The sequence below is a fragment of the Glossina fuscipes genome, unplaced genomic scaffold (assembly GCF_014805625.2).
Source record: "Glossina fuscipes isolate IAEA_lab_2018 unplaced genomic scaffold, Yale_Gfus_2 2, whole genome shotgun sequence".
Lineage (NCBI taxonomy): Eukaryota > Metazoa > Arthropoda > Insecta > Diptera > Glossinidae > Glossina > Glossina fuscipes.
Window position 1 is genome coordinate 4878206 of NW_023998416.1, and position 13430 is coordinate 4891635.

The 13430-nt window shown below is 33.7% G+C and overlaps 1 protein-coding gene across 1 annotated transcript; it reads left to right on the top strand.

Moving 5' to 3' along the window:
- The first annotated feature begins 2814 nt into the window (after positions 1-2814).
- LOC119634174 lies at positions 2815-10924 on the top strand. The gene is made up of 4 exons (XM_038028186.1): positions 2815-2953; positions 9370-9477; positions 9568-9668; positions 10751-10924. Exons 2-4 carry the CDS (start codon positions 9376-9378, stop codon positions 10869-10871), a joined length of 324 nt encoding a protein of 107 aa, XP_037884114.1. The 5' UTR covers positions 2815-2953; positions 9370-9375; the 3' UTR covers positions 10872-10924.
- The last annotated feature ends 2506 nt before the right edge of the window (positions 10925-13430 follow it).

Consider the following 13430-nt stretch of genomic DNA (forward strand, 5'->3'; position numbering starts at 1 on the left):
AAGTTTAAATCAATTCAAAGCATGGTTATTAACGGTTAGCGGATCGTTATAATAAAGAAGGGTCTGCCTTAGGTTCTTCCGCGCCCTGCATATATTCACACAAACTTATGCCCTCTACAACGAACGCATTAAGAACATCATGCGTCGGTTTTCCACTTTTCGTACACTGCGATCATTTTTGATGTCCAGAGTAAGAGGCGGCTTTCTTCCCTAGTAATCCATCACAGTTTTAACCACAAACCACCAGCTTTTCTATGTTGCGTCGTTTTTCATATACACTACAGAGTATTGTGTTTAATCGAGTGTAAGTCTAAAAAAAAGTTGATCTATCTTAAGCTCTTCTACATGTTGCCACAAGCCCGCAAAAATTTATTATACCATTACCCCGAGCCAGGTAGAGTCTGAAAGCAACAACAATTGCAAGCAATGGTACCTTCTTTCCCCGAAAAATTCCAGGATTAATATACGCCATAATGTATGTTGGCAGAAGCATCTCTAAGAATTATATAAGATTTCCATGTAAAAGTGCTCTAGATGTGCTAGTGCGGCAAAAAAAGGTGGGTATATAAGATTCGGCTCAACCCGATTATATTTTTATTATTTTATTAAGCGTCTCATTTATCTACTTTATGATTCATATTTAAATTCATGCGGTGAGGTATCTGATAAAGGATGCATTTCTTATTGACTCAATTTCTTTAATCAAACGTAACACTTGTTGAAGTTTTTCTATTCAAATTCAAAAAACCAACTGACGTAGCTCTTTCATTGTTCATTTGCATTTTGATTGAACAAAAAGTTAAGTTGTTTCTTTGAAAATGTAGTTAAAACTTTTATGAGACACGTGATAAATACATATATTGCGACATCATTTACTCTTTAGAAGATTGCGGAACTAATCGATAAATGTTTCTAAACAAATTCTTAGGATAATAAATATTTCCATGATTGAGTTATTTTTTTACGATATTTTAACTATAATGAGATCAATTACACCATCTTGCACGCAATTATAACCAATATATTATAGAGAGACATATTGTTATAATAGTTTCACGAGAGTAGTTGGAATAAAGATATAGAAAGTACTGGATGATATAGGGCTTTAAAAAGGCTATTACGTGCTATGCATTTCGCATGAATTAAGTAAAAATACTTAAATCCATGAATGCGATTTTTGAAACATGTCCATGCCCTATACACGGCAAAGATAGCAACAGTAGAAACGGGAAGGAAATTGAAAAATCGAAAAATGAAAATTCTTGCTGTGACCTTGCTGGCGAAAAATTCTGATCATCTTTCTTGCAGTTTCAACGAACTATTGGTAACTCATTAATTCTTCTTATCCTCGAATTTTATTTTATAAGCAGAATTTCTGTGTACTAATATCCAATTTTTTTTAGCCTACATCCTTAAATTAAAGATAAACATAAATCAATTCCAAATTAAAATCTTAATGTGACAAATAAAAACGCTAAACATATATGAATTTTTTTTTCATGTATTTATTACGTTTATGCATAACTACACTACGCTATCGATGCACACACACACACATTTGTTTTAAGCGGATATCACCTGTTGTTATCTAGAATTATAAAAACTTACCTCCGTGGTGAGTTTAGCATGCTGCTATGGAGTAGTCTAACCCAGCAAACAATTATAGAATAAACCGATCGTAACTGATTTCCTCTAAACTAATTTAAGCATAAAGACATCAGTAAAGATAGGTCCTATTTATTAATTGAACCAAGTTCCTTTAATGTTTCTCAATAAATAATAAGTTAAAACCTTATAGTGTGGCACCATCTCACAAGTATTCATGTAACGACTTTTCCAAATAAAAGTTTATGTAGGAGGTCACCGAGAAGGTGGTCTGATCTAAAGCATTTTTAATAGTCTTTGTTCTTGGACCAGACAGAACACGTCAGTGCATGAAGTTTCAACAAAACATCCAGAAAATTGCGAACTACGGCTACACGGGGGAATAAGAGGGCAGACAAGCTCAGATCAATTCAAGGAGTGATTCTGAACGATTCAGAAAAGTGTAATAAAAGGTATATCTACTTCAAATTCTTCTGGGTGTTGTGTGCATCTGCACAAATTGAACACACTCTTGTACCTGTACATAGGTTACTTGGTGAGATTAAAGTACCCACAAAGTATGTAACAATCAAAATCATATGTGGGAATACCTGGCCTAGGGAATACATAGGCCTAGACAGACTGTTTGGAGTTTACATTGAAAGTTCTGACGTTAGCAGATTTCTCCTAGATTTTATAGAAACTGGACGCACTCCTTACCTATCAATTGGCCAAATATATTTTGGAGACATATTTTTTTTTGAAACGACGACCAAATTATATATAAAAATATGTATATATAAATCGATAAAGATTTCCTTGAAGAAGCCATGAAATTCTTGTAATTCGTATAGGAAATGCGCGTGAATTTGAGGAATGCTTGCGTAGCCTTCAAGTTTATGTTTACTCTACTTACACTATAATTTTGACTAAAGGAAAGAGAAGACTACTTTCCTTAGATTAACTGGTTACAAATTGTTTAACTAATATAAAATACAACTTTTAAAAACGTCACTTAAGTGGCTTTAATGGATTTAAAAATCTGTCAAATGTTCATTGTGCTTATGCTAGTTTTATAGTTGTATTGGTGTTTTGTTGACTAAGTTTGCTTATGTGAAAGCTCAACATTGCATTGTGCACATATTCTTTCCATTAATTTCAAAGTATTTGAAGTTTCCGTAACGTATATAAGGCTGATGCGCTGCACTGCAGATGACAAGTTAACGGTTTTGCTTCAAAGTGTTTATATCAAAAATCCTTTGAAAAGCGAACATATTATAAAACCAAAAAATCTATAAACAGAAAAAATAGAAAATCCTTTCGTAATAATTTCCTCAGATTTCATTACGGTCTTTACATTAAAAAAAAAGTAAGTTTCATATTTTTTTCTTCATATTTTAAACTTTGTTTTCATATTTTTAAAATTGATTGACAAAATTTAATTTTGAAAATTACTGAGGCTCGAAATGATACAGTACGCCGGGTACATCGGACATTAGTGATTTCAATATCTTTCGGTGAGCGATAAAAATTTATTTAGTGCCTAAGTTCGATGAAAAAATTTGATGAAAATGTGAGGCAGCAACAAGTTAAAATTTGATGCTTACATATTCATATATTCTTCTTCTTCTGCTTCTAAGTTTTCTCAAATCAACTTTAGAGCAAGATCTGGATTGAAAGTTTCTGCAGCTCACTTATACTAAACAAATGAAAAAAAAATTCGCTGTTTTCTTGTTTGTCGTATGGATGTGCAAGATGGCTCCCCATTGCCAATTTGACGAACTTTAGATATGGTATCAAAATCTGTAAACGTTCATATAGGCGGAATGATAAGTGGATGTGAATGGATCAAAAGGATTAACCTTCTCGAAATTTTTCGGTAGCAGAATTGATAATAGCTTCCCTTATATAAAACTACATCTCCCTAGTCCCTTGTGTCATTAATATGTCAAAGTTTCTTAGAAACTAGACCGATTTCTTTGAGGCAAAATAGACGCTCATAAGGGGACAAGTGGTCCGTTATTCGTAACATAAGCGTGGTTGTGGTAGCTCTTAGTGGACCGAGTTCGTCGATTGTCCAATAAATTAGAGGAATAGCCGCGCATTGAATTGTTGCTTATAGTTTTTACTGTTTGCAAAATGGCGATCTTCCTGATTGCTGGGACGGCTTTGTGAGAAGTTTCGTGGTGGTGGATAACGGTAATATCTACACCTGAGAGTTCTAAGTATTGAAGTGCAGACATGCTTCGAACACGTCCAAAAGGGATTAAGTACATCCTATTACATCTTATCATAGTGATATTATCAATTATTTGTGGAAATCGGTTTACGCCTAAAAAACGCATTATCTTAGCGGATACAGTGGAGCCGAGACTAAATAGTCTCCCAACGCAACAATAGTCCTATAAATCATTCTATCCCGCCCAATGTTCGTCCAGAACATATAATTTCATGCAGAACGGAATATCAACACGAACTTCTTCGGATTGCCCTAAGTAAGCGTTTGCTTAAGCTCTTGCGTAAAAGTAGAAATCAGATAAACACAGCCGTTCAGACGTTCAGGGAAATCGTCGCTTAACGCAAATTTTTCTACTGCACTGCCCACGCATTTCTTATTGGACTTACATTTATTAAAGAAATTCTTCTTAAACTTTTAAACAAGTGCGAGATCCCTCTATTTTTTTGTCTCCTATGAAACTGTTTATTAAGGAAAAAGAAATTTGTTTACCCTATTCAAGCTTTGCTTTTTTTTAAATCAAAAAAGCCGTCCAAGAAAATACGTAGGTGGATGCTTTTAGGCACGAAACATGGATACATTAATGCAGATATTCGTACTGGTCAAGGACATATGCACCTAATGGGATCTTTGACGTAGTTCTCTGGATGCTCATTGCAATGCGGTTACAAAATATAAATATAGAAATTACTTGACTTTCAAAAGGCTTGATATAAACATTTCAGAATTGTTTGCAGTTTTCAAGTTTTATCAGTTTAAGGCGCTTTTCTACTTTATCGAAGCTTGCGTCACCCAAACTTATTACTTTGTTTATAACATTAAAATAAAGGTTTATTTAGTGGACACATCATTGGTGTATTGGCTACTCCTGGATGTCTTTAATTCCAAGAGATAGAGAGCAATATTTCTTGGGTTAAGTTGCAATATTTCTAATAGACTAAAAGATTTCTTTTACATTTGATTGCACTGATGACGCCGATGATTCGTCAAAAGTTGTGTGGGTTTCGCTGTCTGAGAAAAAGCAATGGCACATCAAATACCCTTCGTTTTAAGTCTTTATTGCTGAAGCAATACAATTTGTCTAAAAAGGGAATTATTTTTAGTAATTTGAAGTATTTGTTGTCTTGGGGTGCTGAAGCCGGCATGGGTGAAACAGAAGATGTATGGATTTTCGAATAATATCGGATTGTGCAACAGAGATAAAGTCTTTTCCCTTCAACCATACTCTTGCTAAAAGATCAATTGGACCTGATATAGAAAAAACACTGACTTGCTTTCATATACCGTTTTAGACACCATGTTGCTCTTCGAAAAGTTGCAGTACCGATATCGAGTGGAGAGAATGATCTCGGATGCAAACTAGCCACAAGAATTTTTTATGAATCGGCTAAGGTTAACTTATAGAGGACTTTTTCTCTCAAAGAGATTCGAACGTTTTAGAGTCGACATAAGCCATCTAATGTTTTGATGGAAAGTTACATTCTGTCCTTAATAATTCGATCTGTAAATCTCTCATAGAGTATTTAGTCCATGACAATATATAGGCAAACTACCTTAATTTCCTGTAGTCCTTAAGAGATAAAAGCGGAAAAAAGAAAAAAAAGAACAAATTGTAGGTAAAAAATATTTACCCCTCTTCGCTAATTCCAACATTTTTATTACTATTATAAATAATGTTTCAGTTTTAATTAGATATTCGATATTCGACACTCACTTGCAATACGATTAAAATCTGCCACCATATTTACGGCAACGTAACTACATTAATTATGTTGGCATGGGGGAGGGAGAGCGAGCGTAAAACAAAAGCATACTTTGCTGCAATTATGATATTATAATATACTAGGGGGAAACACATTTGCACATACATTTCTATGTAAATGCTGTAATAAACATATTTTTCTATCGTCCCATTATTATAGTTCAGTTCACTGAGGGTAAGGATGTATGTTGGAATCTGCATATGTTCTTAGTTAATAAAAGTAGTTTACACTAATGCTAAGTTTACCTTAGTTCGTTAAAGTGGATTTGGATGAACGTTTGCTTTGCGCACATAACAATATAACGTATATATATATGATATAGTGTATATATCCATGTGGGTGAAGCATATAGAGTACTTTATAATGTTTGTGATATTTACTCTAATACTTATTTCATATTAAAATTGAAGACTTCCACAGGTTACTCCTGTTTCGATGCATTCGTAAAGTTACACTAATTTTGTTGTTAAGTTCATTATCTACGATAGTTTTGCTGGTGGCATATTAATTTTATTACTTCATCTGTCATATCGAAAAGTATGCTTGCATCGCATCGTCTCTGATTATTATATACTTAATCAATTTCAAATTACGAAGCTATTTCGCAATGTCTGCTCATCTTTTTTTCGACTTTGGAATCTCATAAATAAATCTCAAGAACTAACCATCGTTTTTAACACATCAGCGATTTACATCGTGTTAAGCCTCACAGGCCCTATATTTTTTGACTTCGAAAAAATACAAGGAACGAATAAGAAAATTATATTCTACTCGGTTTTTTTTTGTAGCAAAATAACCAAAAAACTAAATCTTCAGAGAGGGTAGGCGTGGCCAATTAAATCTATTTTTGTAGAACATATTTGAAAGTTTTCGTCATCTGCCAAAGTTTAGAGGACAAAACCCCACAATCCAGTGATGTTCTCAGTCTATATTGCATTTTGGTGTAGTCCTTTAGCCGCTTCGATCTAATTCGCATACCTTTTCCGAAATTTAATGGCGATAGCTTCATTGTTGCGACCAGGGAAATGCTTAGATCAGACGTTACATAGGCATGATATTACTAAGTGTGATACTGCGCCTATGGTCGTGAAATGGCGTGGACAACTCCTCGATGCATGTCTGTCCCAAATTTTGGGACGACTGGATTTTCCCTGTCCAAGATATGAGATTCATTTCTGATTGTGAGCCTACGGAGGTAATCGCGGTAAAATTCGTTAGAAAATTGAGCAAAGTTAACCAAGTCGAAATGCATAAATATTTTTTTTAGCGTTAACTGTTAATTTAGCGTAACGCAAAAGAAAATGAAAAGACAATATGAAATAATCAAAATATATAAGTGTAAAGTTCAAAAGCTTACCGTGGTACGATAAGAGTAAAGGCAAGGAGTTAAAGCTTGGTATAATTGAACTGACGGGTGAAAGCGGACGCAATATGCCGAACGCTTAAAACTCGTTTGGGCCGTAGAACTGCGACACACCCTCCATTTTATTTATCATAACTAAAAAGTTAGTTCTTCTGTGAAAAATCTCGAAAGACCGCTTGTTTTTTCCGCAAGGAATTGATTTTCGGCTAAAAGGTATAAGAAGTTTTTTTAAATAAAAAAATTTAGAAAAAGAATTCAAAAAAAGCAGATCAGTATAGAAACGTAATCCATTTGTAGGATAAACAGATCCTGGAAATCGTATTGACTATGCTTTAGGACTTAAAGCCTAAGGTATCATTGTGGTAAAGACTTTTCGTACTATTTGTCTATCAATGAAGCCGCTATCTGCGCTGCATAATTAAAAAAGAAAGTCTACATTGTGGGCTTGATAGTTGAAAATCTTACCGTAAACATACATTTACGCGAGTAGATATTTATCTACAGTGCCTTTCAATCTTTAAATGTTCTTTGCTTTTTGGTATTTTAGGGGTATTGTGAGCATATATCTGCCCGGTTGCAACTTTTGTACTAAAGCTTGTTACAACACTTGACAGGCGGACAGACACACTTGCCTTACATTAATGTAAATAAAAAGTAACCTTTAAATAACTGTACAGCGTAAAATAGTCTGCAAGCCCTTTTAATTTTTTTTTTTTTTTGTTTTGTGTTTGTTCTCTTTACGCCATACAATGCCGTAAAGTCGAACGGTATTAAATAGGATTTGCAAGTACATAGGACGACGTTATGAAAAGTTTTAATATTCCATAATTTTTCTTTAAAAGAACTAATTTCCTCTTAAAATCACCTCGTATGTGTCCAAATATTTATCACAAGCCATACATAGTTACATGACATCAAGTATTTATTTTCATTAATTTTTTCAAATTGAAATAAAATTTTTTAAGATATTATTCCATAGGTGAATACAGCACCACGTATATTGAATTTTTTGAAATGGCTCTCTCCGAACTATATCGAGATATTTGGATAACTCGATTAACCTACGTACGGTAAAGGTATTTGTAGATTTAAGCAAATCGCTTGATGAACTTCGAATGATCTGTGTATGGTCAGGCGATTCTGAAGTCGGGGCAAGACCACTCAAAGAGTCGCCGAATTTTCAATCGGACAATGATTGAATTCCTAAATTCCTAAATTCCGAATCTCTATGATGGGAAATTTTTTCCGGGGGGGAATTGAGAGTAGATTAGTTTTACTTTATGCTATTTCGGGTTTTTTATTGCTCGCCACTGATCGAATGTTTTGAAAGAATAGATTTAAGCTCCAGCTTAAAAAGAACACGCGGTTAATAGATGAAAAGAGATTTGTCTCAAGTTCGCACAATTAATGGGTCATCATATAGTATTTTTAAAAAGAATCATCTGTCGAATATTGTTCATTGGAAATCGTCAATGGCAAGCATTATTTCTTTCTAAAGCACTGTTAAAAGTTCACCTAGGCCTTAATTCGTCCTAATTCAGATCGTGACTTGAAATGGCATTGACTCAGCGAATTAGTTGTTAAGGCGAATTGTGTTAATTTTTATTGTGATGATCATGTAGTTGACGTTATCTTCCGCATGCAAATAGCATAAATCGAATATTTGTTTTAGGTAAACATATTGAATAACGGATATATTTGTGTTGGATTGATTCAAAATATGACCATGTTATAGTATACGTTCACTTTCTTCTATCAAAGTATTAAAACTAAATTAAAAAGAACTAACTAAACCTTTAAGTTGAGTTTATATAGTTTTCATTGTTTTGCCAACTAATACTTAAGAAATTCTTTGATCCTTTAAGTACAACCTTGCAATTGATTTCCCTTTCGGAACGGAAAGGAAAGAAAAGGACAATTGGAAAACCGTTACGGTAGCATATCGTAACCAAGTTCCATTTATGTGCTCACGTATATATGTTATATGTTTTTTTTTTTTTTCTTTGATAAGGATTTTACGCAAAAGCGGCACGTTTCATAGCTTTTCAAAGTGGAGAAATGGATTTATTGTGTGTTGTTATGCAAGAATATGAGAGAATTTTTTTAAAATCTTTTACACTGAATGACGAACGTAAGGCCGAGTATAAGGTAAAACTGCGAGGATGGGAAAATGTGTAATAAAAGAAAGAAAATAAACAAAAAACTTCTACCATTTCTGGACTGCAAAACAATTCTTGGGTAATGCGTTTCCGAATAAAAAAAGGTACATAAGAATATTGTAAAAGGCAAAAGTTTACAGAATTGTCGACTTACTGCATGCAACAAGTTTGAATTTCTTTTCAACGATTGCCACTTAGTTCTGTTTTTTGGTCAAAATGTATGACATAAGAGTTTTATACGATTGTGAATTTTTTCAATTTCAGATCACTATGGTTAAGCTTTTGCACAACATTGTCTTTGCTTGTTTTGTCCTACTAATTGCCGCCATTAATAACATTAATGCCCGGCCGGAGACCACTGAAGCCTATCAGGTGAGTGAACATTTGGTTTAGAAAAGTAACAACAAAAAAGTCATTGCAAAAATTTAATAAATTTTTTTTTTCTTTTGCTCGCATATAAAGAGTTGGGATAACGTCGACTTTGACATGGACGATCTTCGTAAAGGCTATTATGATGTTCCTTTGGATCGTTTGCAATTGCTAGCGGCACAGTACAGACCCATGTAAGTAATGTCAATATTGCGTATATGTACTAGTGAAAAATCGTGCCCCATTAGGTAGTACGTAGATGCTTGTGTTATTAATTGTGCTTGAATCTCGAAGTATTATCTAGAATGTGAAAAAAGGGAACTTGTACTTTCGATTCCATTGCATTCATGCCTCTAACTCTAAATTATATAATTTTAATTAGACTCGCCTAAATTGTAATTAAAGTCGCCTTTCATCAATGATGACTTCATTCGTAATTCACGGATTGCTCCTTAGAGACTAAATATCATTTGAAGAAATTTCTTTGGAGTTTAAAGTAATTTGAATGCTTATCAAAGTTCTATAGTAGAGTTTCGGACTCCTCTCTAAAATGAAGTGATTTGTTTTCATAATCATTTCTCCGCTCTCCGCTCAGCAAAGCGAATTTGTGGTGGCTCACGTGATAGCTGGAGTTCAACAATGAATTGTAGATAAGAAAATAATAAAAAAGAAAAACGGCCTGAAAGCATGAAAATGAAGTAAGAACAGAAGCTGAGTTACATTCATTTTCAAATGGGAAATCGGGTTGTTACAAGACTACATAGTGTTTGGTCGTCGCGGAATAATATTTTGCGAGGGCGAACAATGACTGCGAACAAACGCTATCAGCAACTTGGTCAATTCAGTACTAAAATCTAAGCGAACCTCGGTTAACCAAATTAAAAGACAAAGTCTTGTATAATAGCCGCGTTCGCTTTTATGTGTAGGCAAACAGATAGTACAAACAGAGAATTTAGGATGAGATCTCTTTCAACATCCGCTATTCTGCTTCTGCCCTGTCCTTTAAAATTTTAATCTGGTTCACTTTAGGCAAAATAATTTGTAGGACAGCAAGTTAATGTCTATGAAAGAAACAAATTATCACAAACACTCAACCTAGACGACTTTCTTCGCGGAGAAACCACTGCGTGTGAAACATTACCTATCGATTGTGGAAAATTACTAGCTCTTCGTATTAACTCTAATAAATAACTGACAATACTCAATAAATATTCTCATCGGATGCTTTTGCATGTCACTTACAATAATTGCTCAAATGTTTTTTTTTCATCCTTAGGTCGTACTGGCGCGTACCTTCATATGATGTTATGAATGAATTGTTGCGTTTACCTAAAACCAAACGTGAAGCCAAATACAAGCAATGCTACTTTAACCCAATCTCCTGCTTCAGAAAGTAAATTGGTTTATAATTCGAACAAAAAACAAAAAAATGCATTTCTCTAGTCACAATCATATATTTGTTAAAATAATTAATTGTACGTTTATGAAATTAAAAACAAATACTTTTTTATATTTGTTTTCAAATACGCATAAGCCTATTGAAAATTATAAATGTAAATGCTTAACACTTATTCGATTATGAGTAATTACTATATTTGCAACATTTTGTTTAGGATCATTTATGTAAATTTTCGTAATTTCGTTAAAAAATTTGTTCTTTGATCATTTGGAAAAACGAAAAAGAAAAACGAAAAGAATATCTTTGGTTTAATCTTAATCTTAATATCTTCGGTTCGGTGCCATTTTTGCATATTTGTAATTAACTATAAGTCAATACATATGAATTTGTACAAAGTTCCATACTGATTAAATAAGTATTCAACATATATTACGCAAGCATAAACATATTTACATTAATTTCTATATATATTTAATAAAAATAAAATCTAATAAAATAAATTTATTTAAATGATTCGCGGGTAAAGTGAAAACATAAAGCAGCGAAAAGACTAGGACTTAGGAACTTAGACTGTGTAAGCGATACTTACTTTTTTATACCTAATACCGCTTGTAGTGCAGAATTATATTAAGTTTGTGCGAATGTATGCCACACCCAGAAGAATTTAAGATCGATCCATTTTTTATTATATTCACGCAGATACATACTTAGCTCCATTCAGATTCATTTCTTGAATGCGAATCGATCTAAGCGTATCCGTCCATGTTTCCATCTAGGGTCTGCCCATGGGTTTAACCTGCAAACCGCCTTTTTCCAAGATATTATCATGAAATTTAGTGTACTGACATGTTTTGGCGCCAAGACGGACCCTATTAAAAATGGATCGGATCGGCCCAAATTTTTAAAGGGCCCTCAAATAATGCCTTATTTTCAAAATTGGAATATTATGCTCAATAATAGCACTTCGGCATTCTAATCGGATGTGGGAAATTTCTGAACATCCTCACATACAACCAACCCTTCCTACGAACACTGAATTTCCATATGGCAAAAAGTCGAATTTTCAATATTTTATGCTGAAAACTGGTTCAAAATTGTAATTTGCTTTTGGACATTCCACTTCAGACAAGGTTCGTATAAATAATTAAGCTTTGTATGGCAAAAATGTTGAATTTGTCAAAGTTGGATCAAAAAGGTAAATTTTTTAGACCGCACCGTATGTAAGAGTTCTTAAGTGCGGTAGAGTTTTCTTTAATTATAGCTTTAGTGAGTGCTTAGTATGTAAAGGTATAACGTTTACCGATTGGACACACACCCATTAGCTGCTGCTACCTTCCTGTCTCTTTTTCTTTCCTCATTTCTTTCGGACTGTCATCGCAAATTAAGTTGACTATGTTGTGGTCAGATCACTTGACGTTTTGGGCACCTTATAATATGAGGGCTTTACAATAAAAAATATGGCTTTACAATAAAAAAGGATAGAATTTTTCGCTGCATAATCACGAAAATGAATGAACTGCATTGGGCTCTGTGGTGTGGAATCCTTAGTGGTCGATCCTTCCTGATTGTTTATTTTTGATATGCGATGACTTTTCTTTACATTTGCTTTGATTGCCTTTTCCATCGAAATTGTGCGCTTCAACGATATTTTGAACGGTTGTACAACATTCGCGGGTAGTTTCGTCCAATTTGCTTTAAAGTGATACATTAGCACTCTGGTATTTTGACAGAAAATTCTAATTCGTATGTAGACTTCATGCCTTGAATAACTTTCCGTACATCAGATTCGGTGGTGACCAAGACTATCGACTATGGCCTCCAGCGGTCTGATATTTAAAAGCACAAAAAACTGGAAAGCAAATAGCAAAAAACTGAAGCGTTCGTGAGCTTATAGTGGATATGAACACATCTGCGGTAAAAGGTACGTCAATTATCTTAGAGGATGCGCAGTTCATTTATTATTTCAATTATCAATTATTGACGCATTTTCTTTTGCAAATCGGTCGAGCCATGGTTAGCATTTAATTTACTTGTCATAAAATTAAAAAAAGCCACTTCGTCGCGCGATAAGGGGTTGCTTATCATGAGAGCCCGTATGCATGATTGGGTTTAAAAAATAGGCCTGTGATCACTTTTACATGGCTATTATGGACCAACGTTCATCATAAACTATTAAATTTTAAATCTTTTTGCAACTCAAGAAAACCATTGTGGGGGCTAGAATCCAAAAAACGGATCCACATGGCTCAAGTTTTGCCAAGTTCTTTTTTAGGTCACATAGATCATTTTTGTGATAAAATTTTTATAATAAAATATTAAAAATTGGACATTTTTGGCATATAAAGTTTTATTGTTCATTAGAATACTTCTTTGGGATAGAATTCAAAAAATAGACTAAATTGAATACAGGAATGCATAAACTAACATCGGATAATCAGATGGACAGACAAGCTTACAAACAACTCCTTCTGGATATGACGTTCATCTGCATAAACTTAATATACCCTATACGACAAATCATGTAAGGTATAATGAAGAAGGAAATAATGAAAGATTG

Coding starts and splice junctions, on each gene's coding strand:
- LOC119634174 (XM_038028186.1), top strand. CDS start 9,376: ATGGTTAAGCTTTTGCACAACATTGTCTTTGCTTGTTTTGTCCTACTA. Junction 9,478..9,567: donor AGACCACTGAAGCCTATCAG/GTGAGTGAACAT, acceptor TCGCATATAAAG/AGTTGGGATAACGTCGACTT. Junction 9,669..10,750: donor GCGGCACAGTACAGACCCAT/GTAAGTAATGTC, acceptor TTTCATCCTTAG/GTCGTACTGGCGCGTACCTT.